Source organism: Ammospiza caudacuta, chromosome 7 (assembly GCF_027887145.1).
Source record: "Ammospiza caudacuta isolate bAmmCau1 chromosome 7, bAmmCau1.pri, whole genome shotgun sequence".
Lineage (NCBI taxonomy): Eukaryota > Metazoa > Chordata > Aves > Passeriformes > Passerellidae > Ammospiza > Ammospiza caudacuta.
Window position 1 is genome coordinate 32,264,972 of NC_080599.1, and position 18,293 is coordinate 32,283,264.

The 18,293-nt window shown below is 41.2% G+C and overlaps 1 protein-coding gene across 1 annotated transcript; it reads right to left on the reverse strand.

Moving 5' to 3' along the window:
- Nucleotides 1-808: 808 nt before the first annotated feature.
- Nucleotides 809-17,018, reverse strand: EPHX4 (epoxide hydrolase 4). Its single transcript, XM_058808785.1, has 7 exons — nucleotides 16,776-17,018; nucleotides 13,661-13,746; nucleotides 10,109-10,266; nucleotides 7,940-8,068; nucleotides 5,662-5,765; nucleotides 4,591-4,739; nucleotides 809-1,713 (listed from the first exon to the last, which is right to left on the reverse strand). The coding sequence occupies exons 1-7, from the start codon at nucleotides 17,016-17,018 to the stop codon at nucleotides 1,479-1,481; spliced, it is 1,104 nt and encodes a 367-aa protein (XP_058664768.1). The 3' UTR covers nucleotides 809-1,478.
- Nucleotides 17,019-18,293: the final 1,275 nt, after the last annotated feature.

Below are 18,293 nucleotides of genomic sequence, written 5' to 3' on the forward strand. Positions count from 1 at the left end.
CGTTCATAAGTGCTGAAAGTATTCAGGGAAAATGTTTGAAAGGCACGTACTAGTGGTGGATGGAAAGAAGAAAATATAACACCACTGTCGTGATCCTGAGGAGACTCTGCTGGGATTTGGGGACAAGAACAGGTCTCCAGCCATGAGCTAGCGCTGGGCAGGCAGCACCGCTTGGTCCTTCCTGGCGAGGGTTACACTGAGGGTTACACTGCACCCACACCGAGTGGGACACAGTGGCTCCAAAGGGATGATACACTTGGCAGTGGGGGATGTGTTGGGACTCCCCAGCATGTTCCATCTCTGTTCTACTTTAGTGTGGACGGTTGTTCAGGCTCACCTGGCCCTGACGCCTCCCTCAGTGGCCTCTTGTTCACCTCTGATTCCAGGGCACTGCGCTTGCTCTGCAGGTGGAGAGGGAGGCTTTGGAAACCTGATAGGCAGGTGACACCTATTCTGTGGTCTTGTATTTTTGCTTCTTTTCCCATTGTAGTTAGCTTACGTTTTTCTTCTCCCCTGCCATCACATGCAAGTTAATTCTACCCTTTGTGTTCATAATCACTGCGTCTCTTCCTCCTATAAACACAGGAACTTGGCAGCAGTTCTTGGAGACAAGAAGAGTAGTTGCTGACATAGGAAGGATAATGCCAACAATGAGGCATTATTTTCAAAAATTGACAACAATCATAGCATGAGTGTCCAGGCTGAATACCAGACCAGACACTTCAGCTATTCAAACTCAGTTCTTAGCTTCAGCAAATCTCTCCATAGGAAGACAGATAAAGTAAACGGAGTCTTGTAAGTTGCATTTTATTAGACAGAGGTGGATTTGATACATGTTATATCTTAATTTTCCATTGTTCTTGTTCAGACATGTGGAGTGTACAGGTTTCCCATTTTTTAGTCAAGAAAGAAAAACACATTGCGCAAAGCAGCTGCATTCAACAGTACAACAAGATACGGATCATTATTCACTTGAAGACTAGAAACGTACCCAGAAAATTTTCAGTCATTCAGTATGCTAAAATATAGATAAAAAGAGTTACTGTTTAATGGTAAAATACATTAAAAAAATTCAGGCAAATCTAGAATGAAAACTTGTGACTTTCTTCAGTATGGCACCACACTATTGTTTCATTATAAATTTGTAAAAGGCACCACACATTACAACTGTAAAGCAAGGGAGAAAACAAAACCAAGCAACTTTCCATGATTTTCTTTCTGTACAAATACATATGTATTTTAAGGCAGGTGTTTTTATGTGCAAAATACAAGTATACAGGTAAAACCAATGTTGGTATCATATATTCTCATACTCACTTCTTTTAGCTGTACGATTAGTGTCCAAATGTACAGTACAATGAAAACACTTCTCTAACAGAGCTCAAAATAGAAGGCAGGCTGGAAATATGGCCCTGATAACAATTAGGTTTTAAATCCAAAGAGCTTTTATTTAGACCCCTTAAAACATGTACAAACAGTCATTCTCTTTTTCTTTTTGTCTCTTCCTTAAGAAAGGTCCATATCAACTTGTTCACTATGTCAGGTTGATCCTGCTGGAGCCAATGACTGGCTTCTGACAAAATAGTTAATCTGAAATGATTTTTAACATAAATCCTTGTAATTTCTGCCATCTCAACTTCCATAAATGCATCTCTTTCTCCCCATAACAGCAGGGTTGGCATGATGATTTCATGGTTCTGCAGAGGCAGGCAGCTTGAAAAATAAAACACACTTAGTTAGGTCTTCTTTAATAAATCATAGAGACTATGCTCTGTAAAAAAGCAAGAAAAAGAAGGTGACGTCTTAGTTTAAAGTAAAACAAATAAAATGAGACTTTGAAGACATTCTTCCTCTCTACTTACACGCAAAGTCAAGAAATGTTAATAAAAGATCACTTTAGATAGTAATTTCATTTTGACTGATGATTGCAAAAATTCTTAAAATGGCCTTTTCTACCAGTGGATTTAAATCTCATTTTGCAAACAACCTGACCTCACCCACCGAACCACAGCTTATTCATAGTACCAATTTTAAAAAATGATAATTTAATATCTGATTCTGTGCATTGAGACTAGTCTCTTCACCTTTTACTCCAGTATCCTGGATCTCTTCACTATTAACATGTGTGTTTTCTCACCACTGTACAGTTTACTGTTTTGTGCCTTGCAAGGTTTGCAGCCTGACTTAGGTAAACTCTGTCAGGCTTTATACAGGCTTTTTTTCACAGGCTTTTTTTGTCACTTTTCATTGCCTATGAATGGCATTATATTTCTGTTCAGTCTGGAATATGGGAAATTATATCATGCCTGAAATTTCCAGAAATTGCCTTTAATAACAATGAATGCACAGATTTCTCATTTAGAAAGGGAAGTTCCATTTGTGAAATATTAGTCTTTGAAAAACAGACTCATACCTTCATACACCATTGTTATACAGTTTCTCTGTAAACAGTGAAGTACTTCTTAACTGTTACAAGAGAACTAATGCTATTTTCTAAACAAATGGTGTATCAGAAGACATTAAAGTTTCAGCTTCTTACCTATCTCTCTTAACCAAGCATGATATAAAAACTTTATAGATTTATTCTTAAAGTGTTTGTATTTAATATCTAGTGAAAGGAATGACCACTGTGCTATTTATAAAAAGATGTGCTGGTGATGGATGGAAGTGGGTTATTTTCTCTTTGGAAATAATATTCCAGAAACATGAGGCTCTGAAGAATGCACCTCCAAGTGGACAGTAATGAGTTGGAACCCTTTAACACACGGGTCACCAGTATCAGCCCACTGGGAGTTATGGTGCATACAAGTCATTAGCATCCAAATATATGGATGCTTAATGACTTAGATGAGAGAAAGGGAAAATTCCAATCCAGTTTTCATATTTAACAATTCCCAACCCATTAGGTGTGACCATCAGAACTGGTGGCAAGAACTGAGTGACTGATTTTTTTGTTTACTGCATTGTGGCTGGCAGCACCTAAATAAGAGTCTCTGAATTCAGTGCAGGTGTACTTTCATTAGAAGAATAAAGCAAACAATGCACAAACATACACACAAAACACATGGAGGAATTAATAGCTGTGAAGATACTTTCTGACTTATAACTGATACTTCACTGTCTTTTTGAGTCTGCAAAGGTCTGAAACAATAAAGGTCCACATCTCTTCCGTTTGTGTGTGAGTCCCAGAGCAGTTGAGCTGTCACAGGCCCGTCACTCTGCTGGCAGAGGAGCAGCTGGTTAATGTGCACACGCACTGGAGCGAGGTGCTGGGGATGGAACGGGCAGGGCTCGGGGCGCTGAGCTCCTCCTCAGCCCTGCCGGGGCTGCCGCAGGGCGGGAGAGCGTCGGACATCCCAGCTGATGGCATCGGCTGCTCTCTGCACGGCTTTAATAATGTACTGTTACCAGCACAGCCGTCTCATTTATTCCCCACTGTCAGCCCTGCTTGGGGTTAGCTTTCTGCCTTCTCCTTCCTGTTCTGTCTCAGCCTGTACCAGGCAGCACCTAGCTCAGGTCCCTGTTGCCCTCACAGTGTTTTCCCTGCTGATTGCTCTGCTGACAGTGACACAGAAAGAGCAACAAAGGTGGCAGTAAATTCGGACCATGGAAAATGAAAAGTTATTCTACTTCAAACATCTACTGCCTGAGTTTAGGCAAAGAAGCGAATTGCTGTTTGAAAGGATATTGGGATATCCTGGTCTTTTGTTAAAGAAGCATGCAGGACATTTATCACTAAAGACCAGAGATGGTAAAGGAAAAACAAATTCAATGCCACTCTTCTTGATATAGTCCAAGTTAGTGCTGTAAATAGAATATATGCAGAGTTAAGATCTTCTGGCCCTGTTTTTGGTAGGTAAAAAAGGGGGTGTCTGTCTCTAAGGCCAAGCCAACTCCTTTCAGGAAAGTTAAAATCATTAGAAAGCTGTTTGAGAAAATAAATATTAATCTTGCAAAAGCATTTCCTATTATGATGCTGTCTCTGTTTTACTCTGTGAAGGGAGTCTGCTAAGACCAATAAAGGATCAAAAAAACCCCAAACCAAATCAAGTTAGGTTAGTTTTAGGCTTAGTTATAAAAAACCTCTCCACCTTTCTGAAAAACAGAAATAGACTAAACACAATAAAATTGTGCCAGATATGGTTTTTTAAAGTTACAGATAAGGGTAACATACTTGGATGCCATATCATCTAGTAGTATTATATAATAATAAGTTCTTGATAGATATTATCATAACATGAATTGTAATGCAAATAATTAATTGATGTTAATTTTTAAAGTATTATTTAAAGGTGGATTTTTGGGATTGCCATGGGAGCTGTGAATGAAGAAGAGTCTTTGCTCTATTAGATTTTGAAACAAAGATTTTCCTTTTGTGCACTCTGCTTGTTTTGCCATTTTGTGTGGACACCTCTCAGAGCACACCTGGCCTCTCACTGCTGGACTGGGCCTGTGCCCACCTGGTGAGGCTTCAGGAACACACCTGGGGGTTTCCCCTGGTCCAGCAGCAGGAGAGGAGCAGCAGTAACACCTTTGGGCTCCAGGGGACTCTCTAGAGTGTTTTCCTTTGCTTGGGAATATTATACTGACCTGAAAAGAGTTCTGTAATGGTTAATGGGTCCTGTTAATGCTCCGGGTTGTGAAAAGACATAGAGATAAGCTTCAATATCCTCTGCAGTTAATCTGCAGCCTTTCCTTCCAATTCCAGTGGCCTGGCTGGTAAACAAACTTTTCAGAACCTACAAAAATAAGAAGAAAAAGCTATTATGTAAGATAGCTAGAAAATGTGATTTCTCTCCTTCAATAGGACACATCTTTCTAAAATCTGTTTATGCATATTTATGAAATCTATTTATGTTCAAAGTACAATGAATGGTTCAAATGAGTTTTTAGAGAGCTATGTGTAAAGCACAAGCTAAACATCTCTAGTAGAACTTATTCCAGAATAATCAAGTACAGAGAAATACCAGTATTACCAAGTCACTGCATCCTGCCCTGCTACCTGTGCCAGGCAAGTGCAGGCCTGTAGGTTTTTTTGGGATGGACCCAGCAGGTGGCAGGGCAGGAGGGAGGAGGATTCATGGCCTCCCTGCTGGCTGTGCCCTGTGTGTGCAGCACGGGGAGCTCTGCTCGGGCTGTTGGTGTGTAGGAGGTGTGTCCTGCACTGTTGTCCTTTTCTATCGGCTCCTGCTCACGTTTAAGGTTATACAAAGGGCTGGCCTTGGCTTCTCGGGCACAATTCATCACCTGGCTGGATGCAGTGCCCAGCCCCCCCCACTGCCTGCCCTGTGGCAGGCTCTGAGAGATGAGGGGATGTCCCACTGTACACAGGAACTTAGATAAGTCAGCAGCAACTCCCCAGGCACCGGCGGTGTCCCACTGCTACGGGCACAAGTGAAACCAGCTGACCCTCTAGGTGCAGTAATGCACTGCTGAGGTTAAATGTGCCTCCCTCAGCTCCTCCCAGAAATGCAGAAGTAAGAGTTAATCTCAGAGACTCTATGGACTTGTATGCTACTTTATATAAAGCTTAAGAAGGAAAATCAGAAGGCTCCATATTTTTTCCAGTAATTATATCTACATCAGAAGAGATCAATGTAGGTGGCAATTATTCCATTACTCACAGTTACAGATATAAACAAGAGCATTCATTTTGCTCACCTTGAAATCATTTAGTGTAAACATGAATTCAGGAAACCATGGCATTTGGAAAAAGAAGAAGTAACCAGATTTAATCAATTGTGATGGATGTCGTAGAATGTATTCTGAAACAAAAATGTCCATGAATTAAAAATGAAAACTGATGGCTCAAACAAAATTACTAGTAATATTACTATTTTTTAAACATAAAGGAATGTTTTAAAAATATTACATTAAAGTATGCTGCGTGACAAAAGATGATTATTTCAGCAGTAAATATATGATGTGGCCATTAAAAGGTACTTCTTTTATAAATGTTAGTAGAAACAGCCAGCAAAATAAAAGTTTGCCAAAGATTAGGTGAGGACAGCGGGACTGGAGTTAATTGCATGGTAGTTTTTCACTTAGAGATCTATTTGTGTAGCTAGTCCAAAGCATTTCTTTTCCAGATATGGAATAAAGGGCATAAATAGGTATTCTCTCATCAATGAGGTGATGCACAGAAATCTGTACATGATGATCCACTGACATTCTAAAAACTGCATCACTACTGTTCATTGAAGTATAGAATTTTTCTAACAGTGTCATTTTGGCAATTTCAAGAACCATAATCAAGATTACATAGAGTCACTTTTCAAAGATTTTTACAGTTATTTTTAAAGACATAGCATATATAGCAAAAGAAAATTATATCTATATCTATCTGTCTATAGATTATAGACATAGATATGATTATAGATATAGATTATAGATTATAGATTATGTCTATATCTATCTATCTATCTATCTATCTATCTATCTATCTATCACAAACTTGCATCTTGCATTGACTGTTTTGTTCTTTTTTTTGAATTGCAAATCTGTGTCTCCAGTGAGTTTCAAGAGCCAACACTGACATTCAAATACTTAACTTCCTCAAAGCAAGCACACAATGTGTGCAGCTGCTAGGAAGTCTAGAACTTTTCCTGTACAGGTGCAAATTTAGGAATGCAAAAAACCACATTCCCAACACAGGACATCTCTCTGAAATATTAATTCTGACTGTGAATAAAAATGAGTTTTAAGACAACAGAAATTGAAGTGTTAGTTATCTTCTATAGTTTCCTATCTTATACATTCTTAAATTGCATTATCCATTATATTTTCCTGATGGACCATTGTCAGCACTGATCACTTTTCTGTACTATTTATAAACTGTGTGTTTTCTTTTGGCCACCCAAAGTAGAATAAATTTGATGTAGGGAGAAAATATTAAGGTACAGAACAGATTTTGTAGTTCAGCAAACATGCAAACAAATACTATAATAAAATGCAATTATCTTCTCTACAGCCTCGCTCCTGCTCTAATGGAAAACACAGCAAAATCTTCTGCTTTCATGTGGAAAACAGACCTCTCCATGGGTAAGTGTGGATTTACCACCTGGCAAAATGTTCTTTAGTATCTTAGAAAGGTGCCCAAGAACACTGTGAGAACAACAAATATGGATGGTGTGGCTGATCCCACAGTGTAAGGTCAGATTTATTTTCAATTGAAATGAAAATTAAAGTTCTGCTGAATATTCTTAGCTATTTATGGGGAAATGGGGTGACTTTTAAAATGGAGATAGGGTAAGGCAAGCAATTTAAAAAATTCAGATTAGTGAGATAGTACTTTCCTTTCGATTGCTGAATGTTTATATAATTCCTGTGAAATGTTTTGCAATTCTGGGTAGTAGACAAACTCAACTCTATCACACAACAAATAGTGAAACAAGTCCTGTTTCAGCAAAGTACTGGTATATTCCTGAACATCTATTAAGTAGCCTGGAAAGACTTCTTCCAATGAATATTGCACCAGATCACAAATTGCCACTTGTCACCTAAATCAGGATGTAATTCTAATGTCTGATTCACATTCATACAAAGACAGGCTTATGCAGATTTAATAATGCAGTGCAGCCTTTACCAAAGTGTAATACAATATACATCCCTCTTTGGGAATTATTTCCTGATATATATAACAGTGATAAACAGTGATAAAGTGCAAAAAACCAGATTCATGGGTTTGAAAATTATGTTTGTGGACCCTCAAGGATTAAAAAAAAAAATCTGTAACTTTTGTGGCAAGTATTCCCATTTCCTACAATAAATTTATTTTCATAAGTCAAATACTTGCTATCTTACTGCTTCATAAAATACAGTCCAGACTGTGAGAGCCATAGAGCTTATCTACTGAGGCAGGCTGTTGGTTCTCAAAGCAAGCACAATTGTGACCAAAATGCAGATACTTTGGATTAACAAAGACTACTGTCAAACTTACCTGTAAATACAGAAGGATGAGGGAAATTAACCACAATCAGCTTAGTCACCATTTCAGGGTAACATATGGCCACTAACCAAGCAATCATTCCTCCCCAGTCATGGCCAATCAACACACACTTGTTGTATCCTACCACATAAACACAGACACATGCTTTTATTTCAAAGGAATTAAAATCCACAGAAATCAGCTCATACAATAAAATCATTATTGGGCTGAATAGGTGGTTCAGCACATTCATTAATGTAACTTTAATACTGCACCATTTCCATTACTAACAGTCAGAAAAAATAGGGCACTATTATAGTTTAAAAATTTACAAATATGTCAAAGTATTTAATTGGACTTGATTCAACTTGAACTCCACTACCTCCATGTCACCCTAAAGTCACTCAGTATGCAGATGGCCACCCTGTTCACATCTTGGCCAGTGCAGGCTCAGATGGACACTTCAGCCTGCAGCCATTATAACACACGGACACGTGCCATGTTTAGGGAGTTTGGAATTGGAAACTGCAGACAAGAAGACTGAGCAATCTCCTGAGCACCTCCAGAACAAAAATAATCCTAATGTATTTCTCTGAATATGAGAGGTTATCTAAGCACTCAGTGGCATCATTATGCAAAAAGTGGGCATTATACTTAGTAGCCATATATAAAGCATGTGTAAACACTCCCATTTATATACTTAGGAGGCCTGTAGCTTTTCTCCATATGCTGTTTTGTTGGAAATTTTGTAAGTTCTGGACATTCACTTACTTATTCTTCCATCAATAAAAATTGTATTTTAGCAGCAATAGAAGTGGTATGGGCAGGATAGTGACCAAGTGTTTTGAAAGCTCTAATACTCCTTCTTAAACCATTGCTGGAAAATAACATACTCTAGTGTCAGATACCATCACGCTCCTCATTGAGGACTGGTATGGTGAGCAACAGACTACAAATGAAACATATAAAAGCCAAAATGTTTAGAATTCTGACATAAATTTGGATACAGTTGTCAAAGAGCCTTATAAACCCTCTTGGACAGAAATCCAAGAGGGAGCACTTTTGATATAATCAAGTTCTCCAAAAGAATTTAACTTGGGATTAGGACAAACAAAGATAAGGCTCTGAAGTGATTTTCCCAAAAAAATTTAAATCCCTCTGAAACTGAATTATGCTGAGAGCACTTCTCAAGCATAACCATGGCATTACCATGGAGATTAACACAACCAGCAAAGGCTGGAAAATGTCAACACTGTGTGAGGACTGCTGCCCAATCTTTTGCCAATACTCAAACATCAGAAGCAAAGCAAAATTCAAATCTCAGAACTTGAATCACTGCATTATTATTTCTCCATATGAAATGCAGTAAGTTATTTTACTATGGCTAGAATATCCCGGGAATTAAAATTACTCAGAGAATGACAATCTAATCCCTTGTATTGATCTTGGTATGGAAGGGAAATAGCCTTCACCAGGGGTTACAATTTATCACCCAAACAGAGACACTTCAAACTGAGTTGGAGGAGCCAATTTTGCACTTCAGCTCTAGACCTTTACCCTGTGTATTTGCCACAGAGAGCAGTGTGCCCCTTGTTCTCCCTTTTGCTCTCACTGTTGTGTAAGACAGAGTGATACAGCTCTTCAGAACTGACAGGAGTAGTATTGTGCAAAGGGTAGCATTTTTGGAGGTTTTTTTTCCCCAATACATCAGATGAACTCTCACCATCTCTGTAAAGCCCTCTATAACAATAGTTATTATGTCTTGTTTGTGCAAGAAGAATGTCGTCTGATATAAATTCCTTTGTCTGCAAGTCCTTTAAGACTCTAACTCAGAATATTATCCACTAAGGCAAGTGATTAGGAGGAAAGGCTTCTTAAGGAAAAGAACCATAGGTTTGTACTGCATTTTACAGTACATAGAAATTTTCTTTTCAAAACTCCTGATGAAAAAATAATCTTTACATATTGCTTATACAGACATACACATTGTGATTAGAAAACAACACTTCTTAATTTATAATTGTCCAAATAATATTAGTATCCTTAGATTTATACACTTCTGCAATGTGTATATTAAAACAAACAAACAAACAAAAACAGTGCTAGATCTTTATATAGGTTTCTTTTCCTAGAAAATTAAGTCATTTTTGAGTCAAGTAGATTTTTCTTCTACTAACGCACCTAGAGATTCCAAAATATCCTTTATGTCTGCTATCAGGCAATCTAACTTGTAATTTTCTTTGTGAGGAGGAGCATCTGTTTCTCCATAACCTCTCAAATCCAGGGCCACCACTCGATATTCACTTTTAAATTCCCGCAATTGATGGCGCCAAGAATACCTAACAAAGGGGAAAAAAAGTTGGAGTTACAAGGTCAAGTAGTATGATACCAAAAATGCACTCAATGCTTTTGCACCCAAATATTTGAGGGTAAACTAGCATGGCTTTGTTTGCTCTGAGATTATTTTTCCTTTCTGTGCTGTGCTGATGGTCCTTTGTGGCTGCAGTAGTTTTGTGCTCCTGTCTTGAATTCCCCAGTAACAAAGTGCAGCTGCCACAAAGGGGACACAGCCAGAGCCAGGGCTTTGCAACAATTCCTGGAGTCTGGCACAGCCCCTTTGCTGCAAAGGAAGCAGGCATAAACCAGAGCACAGGGAGGACTTTATCCTTGGAGCCATAGTAGCATCAAAAAAGTAAGACCTGAAAAGCTTTCTCTTCTCCCTGGCTTACACACAGCCATGTTTTGCAATTTTTTCTATTCAGAAAAAGAATATCAGATAATTCATACAATAAATAAACCAAAGAAAGAAATCCAGTTAATAACAAATGATCTTGGTGAAGCTTATAGGATTTGTCCTGTGTACACTTTCATCTGTGTCTCTGTACCAGAACTGTTGCAGAACAAGTTCTCTCAATGTGTTGTTACTAGACAGAGTTTTTCATCCTTGGGTTTTTATGGAAAAGAGTGATAGCATTACATACATCAAAAGGCATACAAAGGCAAGAACTCAGGCAAAGGCCTGGGCTATTCCTCACTCTGTAACTGTTTGTAATGGCTGGATGTGTGTTATGAAGCAAAAATAAAAAGAAAATGGTGGGTCTTAACCTGCAAGAACAACCTGTCCTTCAGCTGTTATTGAAACCAAATAAATTTTAGAATAGCCAGTACCAAGACAGACATAGTCTTATCTTACACTGTACTAGAAAGATGTAGGAAAACCATGATCCTTCTGGACATATATAACAGTGACTGCATCCCTCTGTGCTGGGATCTAGCTTTTATTTCTGCTTGTTTCAGAGAAAGGATATATAACATTTGGATCATCAGTGGTTTTAAGTGTGATGCATAGAATTCTACCTTAATCCAAACAACATCTGTATCAGACCATGGGCTCTTCCACTTTACCTTTGCCTCCAGCCTATTAGGGACTTCGAACCTAAATAAGGTTACAGGAACACTCAGTGGTATGAATCTGTTTTCATATAAACAAAACAGTCAGAACATTTTCATTTCAGTGCTATATAATGTGAAGACAAGGTTTAGCTGAGATCTCTGGGAATGAATTTTTTACAGGCATTATATAATGACTTGGAAGCTGAATTTGCCATGGTAACTGTTGCAGCTATTCTATATACTTCTGTAAGAAGAAAGAACCAGGCCCATAAATACATAAATCAACTATTTTTGTTTTCTGAAAATGTCTACAAGCTATTCTCATCCTCTGTTTTCACAGCAGTCCATCAGTCTCCAAATGTATGACCTATCAAATGGGTAGGTTTTATATTCAAATAAACCCTTTTATCCCATATGATATATAAATATTGGACAACTGCTTTGCAAGCAGAATTTGGAAATGTTATGAATGCCTCCATATTCATAAGGTTGAATCTATTTTGAGACTTTCTGATAATATTTTTTCTAAAGGGCAAGTAGTATAAAATGTAGCAGCTCACACACAACTTTTAAGTACTCAGCTGCCTCAACACATTATGTCCAGTTTTAAGTATTTTATTATTGACCTTCCACCATGTATTGATTTTCAAGTTCTTATGCATCTAAAACCCTCATTGGCTCTGGTGTGTTACATTTTTTAGTGATCTGTCACCTTCAGACATTTTCTATCACTCTTAGTGGTCTGGTTATATTTGTCCTAGTTATAACCTTGAGACATTTGAAAGCAGAGGATTTATTAAAATTAAGAACTGTAATTGTGGATAAAATCCTTTTTGTTTTCCTAGACAAACAATACAAATTTGCTGCTGCTTTACCTCTCTCTTAAATTGTGGTTATTTTATCTTGTGCTCTTAGAACAATCACTATTCCTGAATGAAAAAGAAATCACTGAGTGAATGAATAACCTAACACAAATATTGGTAATATGACTGGTTTACAGACTATTAGCATATAGTGTTCTTTTTAAAACAGTGATAGAAACTCTCGGTGGTCCCAGTGACCTACATAACACGTTTTTTATTAATCCCTTTTGAATGGTCAGACAATACAATCTAGTAGCTGCCACTTATAGCATGACTCACTATCCTAAACTGTAAGAATTACTTTCTGCTTTTTAAAAATAATATACCTAATCTCAGTAGAATATGTATATAAAATGCTAATTTCTCTTTTACTATTCCCCCATAGGGGAAATCAGCTGTAGTCTCATTGCCTGTGTTAGACTATGCTTTATGCAAGATATGCATAATGTTTGAATAGAATATGCACTGACCCATCTAACTGTCCTTTCAATCAAAGTTTACAGCTTTAATAATTTTAGATAGCAATTTATTATTAGAATAATGTTCTTTGAAAATTTAACTTAACAGAAATGTGGCTCTGTACCATCACCCTGAAGGGCATTAGTACCTAGGGGAAATTGCTGAGGAAAGGGAACTGACCTCTCCTACTTGGGTCAGTTTAGCATGGTATGACCTGAGTACAGACTGGAAAATCACAGCTCCAGCAGTGGCCCCTAGCCCCACAGCTGAGTTTGGTAAGGAAAAGGATCGTTTACCTTGCTGTATTTCTGGCATTAGTACTCCCCTTATTCCCTTACTGTTTTTCTTGTGCAAGTTCTGTAAGCCATGCTTCACTAGCTAAACCTGACAACAACAGGCTGAGCAATTTGGTTAAATCATTGGACACATGACTGCTCTTCATTGTTATAAACAAACATTTAGGATTGGGTTTGATTCATCATTCATCTTGTGATGAACTAATAATAGAACCTTTTTCCCTGAGTAGCATTCTGAAATTAGGCTGCACAATAGCCTATAGAACTCATAGTTCTTCCCCTCCCCTAGTTAAAAATTAATGTGTAGTATTTTTAATAAATGGAGCAATCCTGATTGCACTTAACATACAATGGATCTTTATTTTAACACCCTCTGCTATAATTCATAAGTTTAGCCATATAATACAAGTACTATCCAAAAGGAAATTTGTTTAAAATTAGCAGTTCCTTCACAAAGTCTGCAGGAAAGGGTACATACCTGAGGAAAAATGGATTGACAGTACAAAAAAGATGGTTGGTTTGTGTTAGTCTGAAGGAACTTTCTTTGTGGATGCAGCAGTTAAAACGATGTTTCAATGGTTCATTGCCTACTGAAACTTCATACCATTAGTATTCATAAATACATATAAGGGATTGCACTGGGGATATTTAAGCAGAGGTGTTCATCCTTGGGTATCTTATGCAGCCTCTTTTATAATAGAAAATGTTGAAGGGAGTTTTACCAGAATTCTGGAAAGCCATGAAGCAGCAACATGAGTGGTTTGCCCCTTTCTCCAGCAGCCACATAGTGGAATCGTAACCCGGAATCCTAAAATAAGAGAAAAAGAAGTGTGTTTATTGCTGCACAGAACTGCTTCTTTGGGATTTGAGAATGATGATGGTTTCAGATCATATTCTAAGAAACAATATAGTGAACCTAAAATAATATCAAATGATCAGTTTTGAAGCTGAAGCCTTCTTTACTTCTGAGATCAGGTATCTGCTACACCGTGGCAATGCTGAGTGTCCCCCAGCCTGCACACCCAGCACAGCTCCTTCCAGGAAGGACCATCCCCAGTACCTGCCCGGCTGTGCCTGTGTGCCAGCCCAGCCCTGAGCACACCAACACTTCTGACAGAGCACTGCCTGCCACAGCCACTGGCAAATGCAGGTTATTGTCACAGCAAGCACGCTGCTTTCACACTGACACCAGTCAGCTGCTTTAAAGAAAGACTTTAAAATGCAGAATACTTTAAATGCACTTCCAATCTTTCAGTTAGCTGGTAAGATTATGCAACTGTTTAAAACCATCACATTGCATTCTGGCATGATAGATAAAGGACCACGTGGATTCTTAACAACCAAAAGCAATCAAAATTAAGTAACCAGAAAGCAAGACATATTTGCTAGTTTTTATAATTCTAGGTTTCAGATTCACTTCAGAAAATTAAGCCTTAATGTTATAATCTTCTTTCTGCCGTGTCAATAGTCAGTTTCTGATGCAACTTTTAAGGAATTGGGTCTTATGAGAATTACAAGCAGGCAACTTACTTATTGTAGAAGCTGAACACTGAAATGCTATTGAAGAGAATGGATGTACACAAGCTTGCACTGACTGAAGGTCAAATCCAGTAGAATTTGAATAAACCGTGATCATGACCTAGAGGTTTTACTGAGTTCTGACACAGAAGTAGATAGAGAAGTTGGGAGTTAGCTCACAAAATACTGTTTAGAAGTCATGTGAAAGAAACTGCAGGAAGAAGGGTTGTACAGCTCTGAACAAATGTCAAAGCCTGCACTGTCTCTGCTATTTCAAAACAGAAAGAAAAACCCCATGCCTTTGCTACACATCAAGAGCTAATATCAGGGCAAGGATCACAAATGCATGAAAAAAAGTTTTCTTGCCAAGATGCTTCAAATGCTCTGACATATCTTTGCACTTGTAAGTCACTAATGAGCTCCAAAACCGTTAACTTATATCCTCATTCTTGAAAGGACTCTGAAGAGGGAACTATTTGGATTTTTAATATTTGCTCTGGATATAATAGGGACTTTTGCTCCAGATATAATAGGGACTTTTTCTTTTTTGCCCCTAATTACATTGATGTTTCATCTCTGGGATGCCAATGAACTTGAAGTCCCTAGAGGTAAAAGTAAATTCCCAAGAAATTTTGGGGTCATTACATCATCTGTATCATTCTCCAGATCATTCTGTCTTTAATCTTTTTTTATTTAAAAAAGTAGAAGTTTCTCAGTCTTCTTCCACAGTTTCTCATTTAGTGAGTAATAGGTAAGCCCTCTTCCATGCTGTTTCTTTCAGTCAGCATCCTCTTGGGATTTACCCTCCATGTTTTTATTCTAATCTATTTGTTGCTTTTAAGGAACTCCCTTTACTCCTGAAAATTCTATTCCCACCTGTACAGCAGCAGTTTAAATATCACATGGCCCATCCTGGACTTTTTCAGTTGCTGCTGTTCCCTTTTTTCCAGCCTCCAGAACAGACATAGGATGTTGCCACCTTTTCCAACATTGGCTGTTTTATTGAAATTTGAATGGATTTGTAGGATATATGTGTTTGGAAAGTAATCCATTAGCCTGCTGTTATCCAACAGCATGAGTTTCTTACTTCCTGAAATGAGTGATCAACTGTCATATTGACAGCAATTCGATTTGCCCCCAAATGCTCTTCTGTTACTGTCATACCCCTCTCACTTCCCCAGCAGCCTGTTCATTTACTGCTTTGTGGTACAGGAAAAAAAAGAACATGTCATATGAGTAAAAAGCCCACACATGTCTCCTAATGATGTTAGCAAAAGAAAACAAGCAAATCATGACAAACTGAGGCTCACTAATTTATATTAGTACTGCCTGGCATAAAACCATCTGCACAGAACCCTGGGAACAGAGATCTTTATGTTTATTTTATGAAAAATAGCACTTGACAAAACTAGCTATGCATTCTCTGCTCACCTATAGCTGCAAAAGAAACCTAGCTAATACAACTTCATTTAGAGCATTCAGTAAAGAAGCAAATCACAGAGACCTGAGACAAGTACAGAAATTGACTGGTGGCTTAAACTGTACAACCTGAGGGTCAGCAATTAGCTTCTTGCTCTACGTTTTCCATGTAACAGTGATGCACGAACCGAGCTCCCCGGTGCAACTGGGCAAACCGTAAACAGCAGAGAGCAGCGGCGGTGCAGGGAGCGGTGGCTGCGGGATACCCGGGGCCAAGGAACCGCTCACCGCCCACCCAGGGCTCCGCACCCGGGCCGGCCGGGCACCGATCCTCCCGGCCTGAGGCCCCGCAGCCGGGCCGGGCACGGTCCCGCTCGCCGGGGCAGCGCAGGCAGGTGCTGAGTGCACCTGTGCAGCTGTGCGAGCACGCACGGCAGGGCAGGCGGGCTGCCCGCGCACCCCGCGCAGCCGGGCAGGGCAGACAGGGGTGCCATGCACAGCGCAGCCCATACAACAGGGCAGGCAGGGGTGCCATGCACAGCGCACCCCGCAAGGCAGGGCAGGCAGGAGTGCCGTGCACAGCGCATCCCGCACGGCAGGGCAGGCAGGGGTGCCATGCACAGCGCATCCCGCACGGCAGGGCAGGCAGGGGTGCCGTGCACAGCGCATCCCGCACAGCAGGGCAGGCAGGGGTGCCATGCACAGCGCATCCCGCACGGCAGGGCAGGCAGGGGTGCCGGGCACAGCGCACCCCGCACAGCACGGCAGGGCAGGCAGGGGTGCCGTGCACAGCGCACCCCGCATGGCAGGGCAAGGCAGGGCAGGCAGGGGTGCCGTGCACAGCGCGGGGGTGGGTGCCTGCGCGCCCAGCGGGCCCGCTCCCCCCGCCCGCGCCCTCACCTTGATGCGGACGTAGCAGTGGGTGCCCAGGGAGGGGTCGTTGAGGCAGGCGGGGGGGTTCTCCCGCACCACCCAGCGGAAGGTCTCGCCCGGGCGCCGGCCGATGCTCCAGAGCAGCCGCAGCCCGGCGATGCAGGCGCACACCCCGCAGTAGCTGTAAACCAACGCCCAGAAGAGCAGCGCCCGCGCGGCCACCATCACCCGGCGGGCGGGCGGAGGGCACGCAGCGCCGGGTCTCGCCATCGGGCCCCGCCGCCGCCGTCCCCGCCGGCCGGGAGGGGCTCGGAGCGCCGCCGCCAGGAGCCGCCCGAGCGGAGGCACCGGGAGCGGCGGCGGCGGCGCGCCCGCCCCGCGGCCCTCGCCCTGCGCCGCCGGGTACAGCACCGGGCACAGCGCCGGGCGCAGCGCCGGGCGCCCGCACGTCCCGGGGCTCGCCGGACCCCGGGCGGTGCCTCGGAGGCGGCGGCTCTCCTTGCGGGGGTCGCGCCTGCCCACGCAGGGCTTGGCCAAGGAGGGCTCTGCTCCCCAGATATTTGGCGGCGAAAGAGGGCGAAGCCGTCCCTGGGGCGGCGGGGCGCGGCTGTGTCACCTGCGCGCTCCGGCAGAGCCGCCAGACACATCGGAACGCGCTGGGAATGTCATTGGGAGCAGCGGCCGCGGCCGCCGGGCCGCCCCCGCCGCCGTGCCTGCCCCAGGCCCCGGCGGCGATCGCGCTGCGCGCTCCGAGCGCGCCCTTGAGCGCCCTTACCTTATCGCCGTGCCAGAGGTGGATAACTGCCGGCATGGGGTTGTGTGCTCGCACCATGGTGTTTTTCAAGATTTCATTCTTTCACTGCCGTTTCACTATTACCCATTTAAGGGTGATTTTGTAAACGTATTTACAATTTTAGTTATTATATGCTGATACTAGTGAATATTTCTTAAAAAGATAAATCACCTAAACTTAAGTCTATATTGATACCTCAGCTCCGGAGGGCTGATAGAGGCTGAACAGTCCCTGCCTGCCCATTAGTACATCACAGCATACACCAAGGAGTCACTGTCTCATACAAGGCCACAGATGCCAGGGTAAGAAGAAAGTCTTCAGTCTGTCTCCTACTAACCTACTGATATGCAGGGTAAATGGAAATTTAAAACTAGAATGGCTCACGTAATCCAAAACTGTAAGTCGAAGTGTAACTATATGAAGCAGTTGATTTTACAGTTTGTAAAAGTGCATTTAAGAAATTACAGTTTATTAGCTCTAGAAGATAACAAAATGTGGACATGGTAGGTGCTGACTGCCAGGAAAGTATAATGAGCTTCTATGTCAAATCCTGATCTGACTCACTGCATGGCCTGCTCACCTTTACTTCTCAGACTAGAGGATATGGGCAGGTTCAAGACTTTTGGAGGCCATATGAGAGGCACAGCTCAGATGTAAGGCCTATGTGCAGCTTCTTGCCATTTGAAGAGAGCAGGGTTGCCAAATTCTATGAAAAAAAAAATTGTTCTTGGTCCACATTAGTCTGTAGAATT

Bases quoted from the DNA above. Each gene is read 5' to 3' on its own strand.
- EPHX4 (XM_058808785.1), bottom strand. From the start codon at position 17,018: ATGGCGAGACCCGGCGCTGCGTGCCCTCCGCCCGCCCGCCGGGTGATG. The intron at 8,069-10,108 runs GTGCGTTAGTAG...TTTATGTGGTAG, and splicing joins GGATATTTTGGAATCTCTAG to GATACAACAAGTGTGTGTTG. The intron at 5,766-7,939 runs GTAAGTTTGACA...TTTTTGTTTCAG, and splicing joins TCATCCTTCTGTATTTACAG to AATACATTCTACGACATCCA.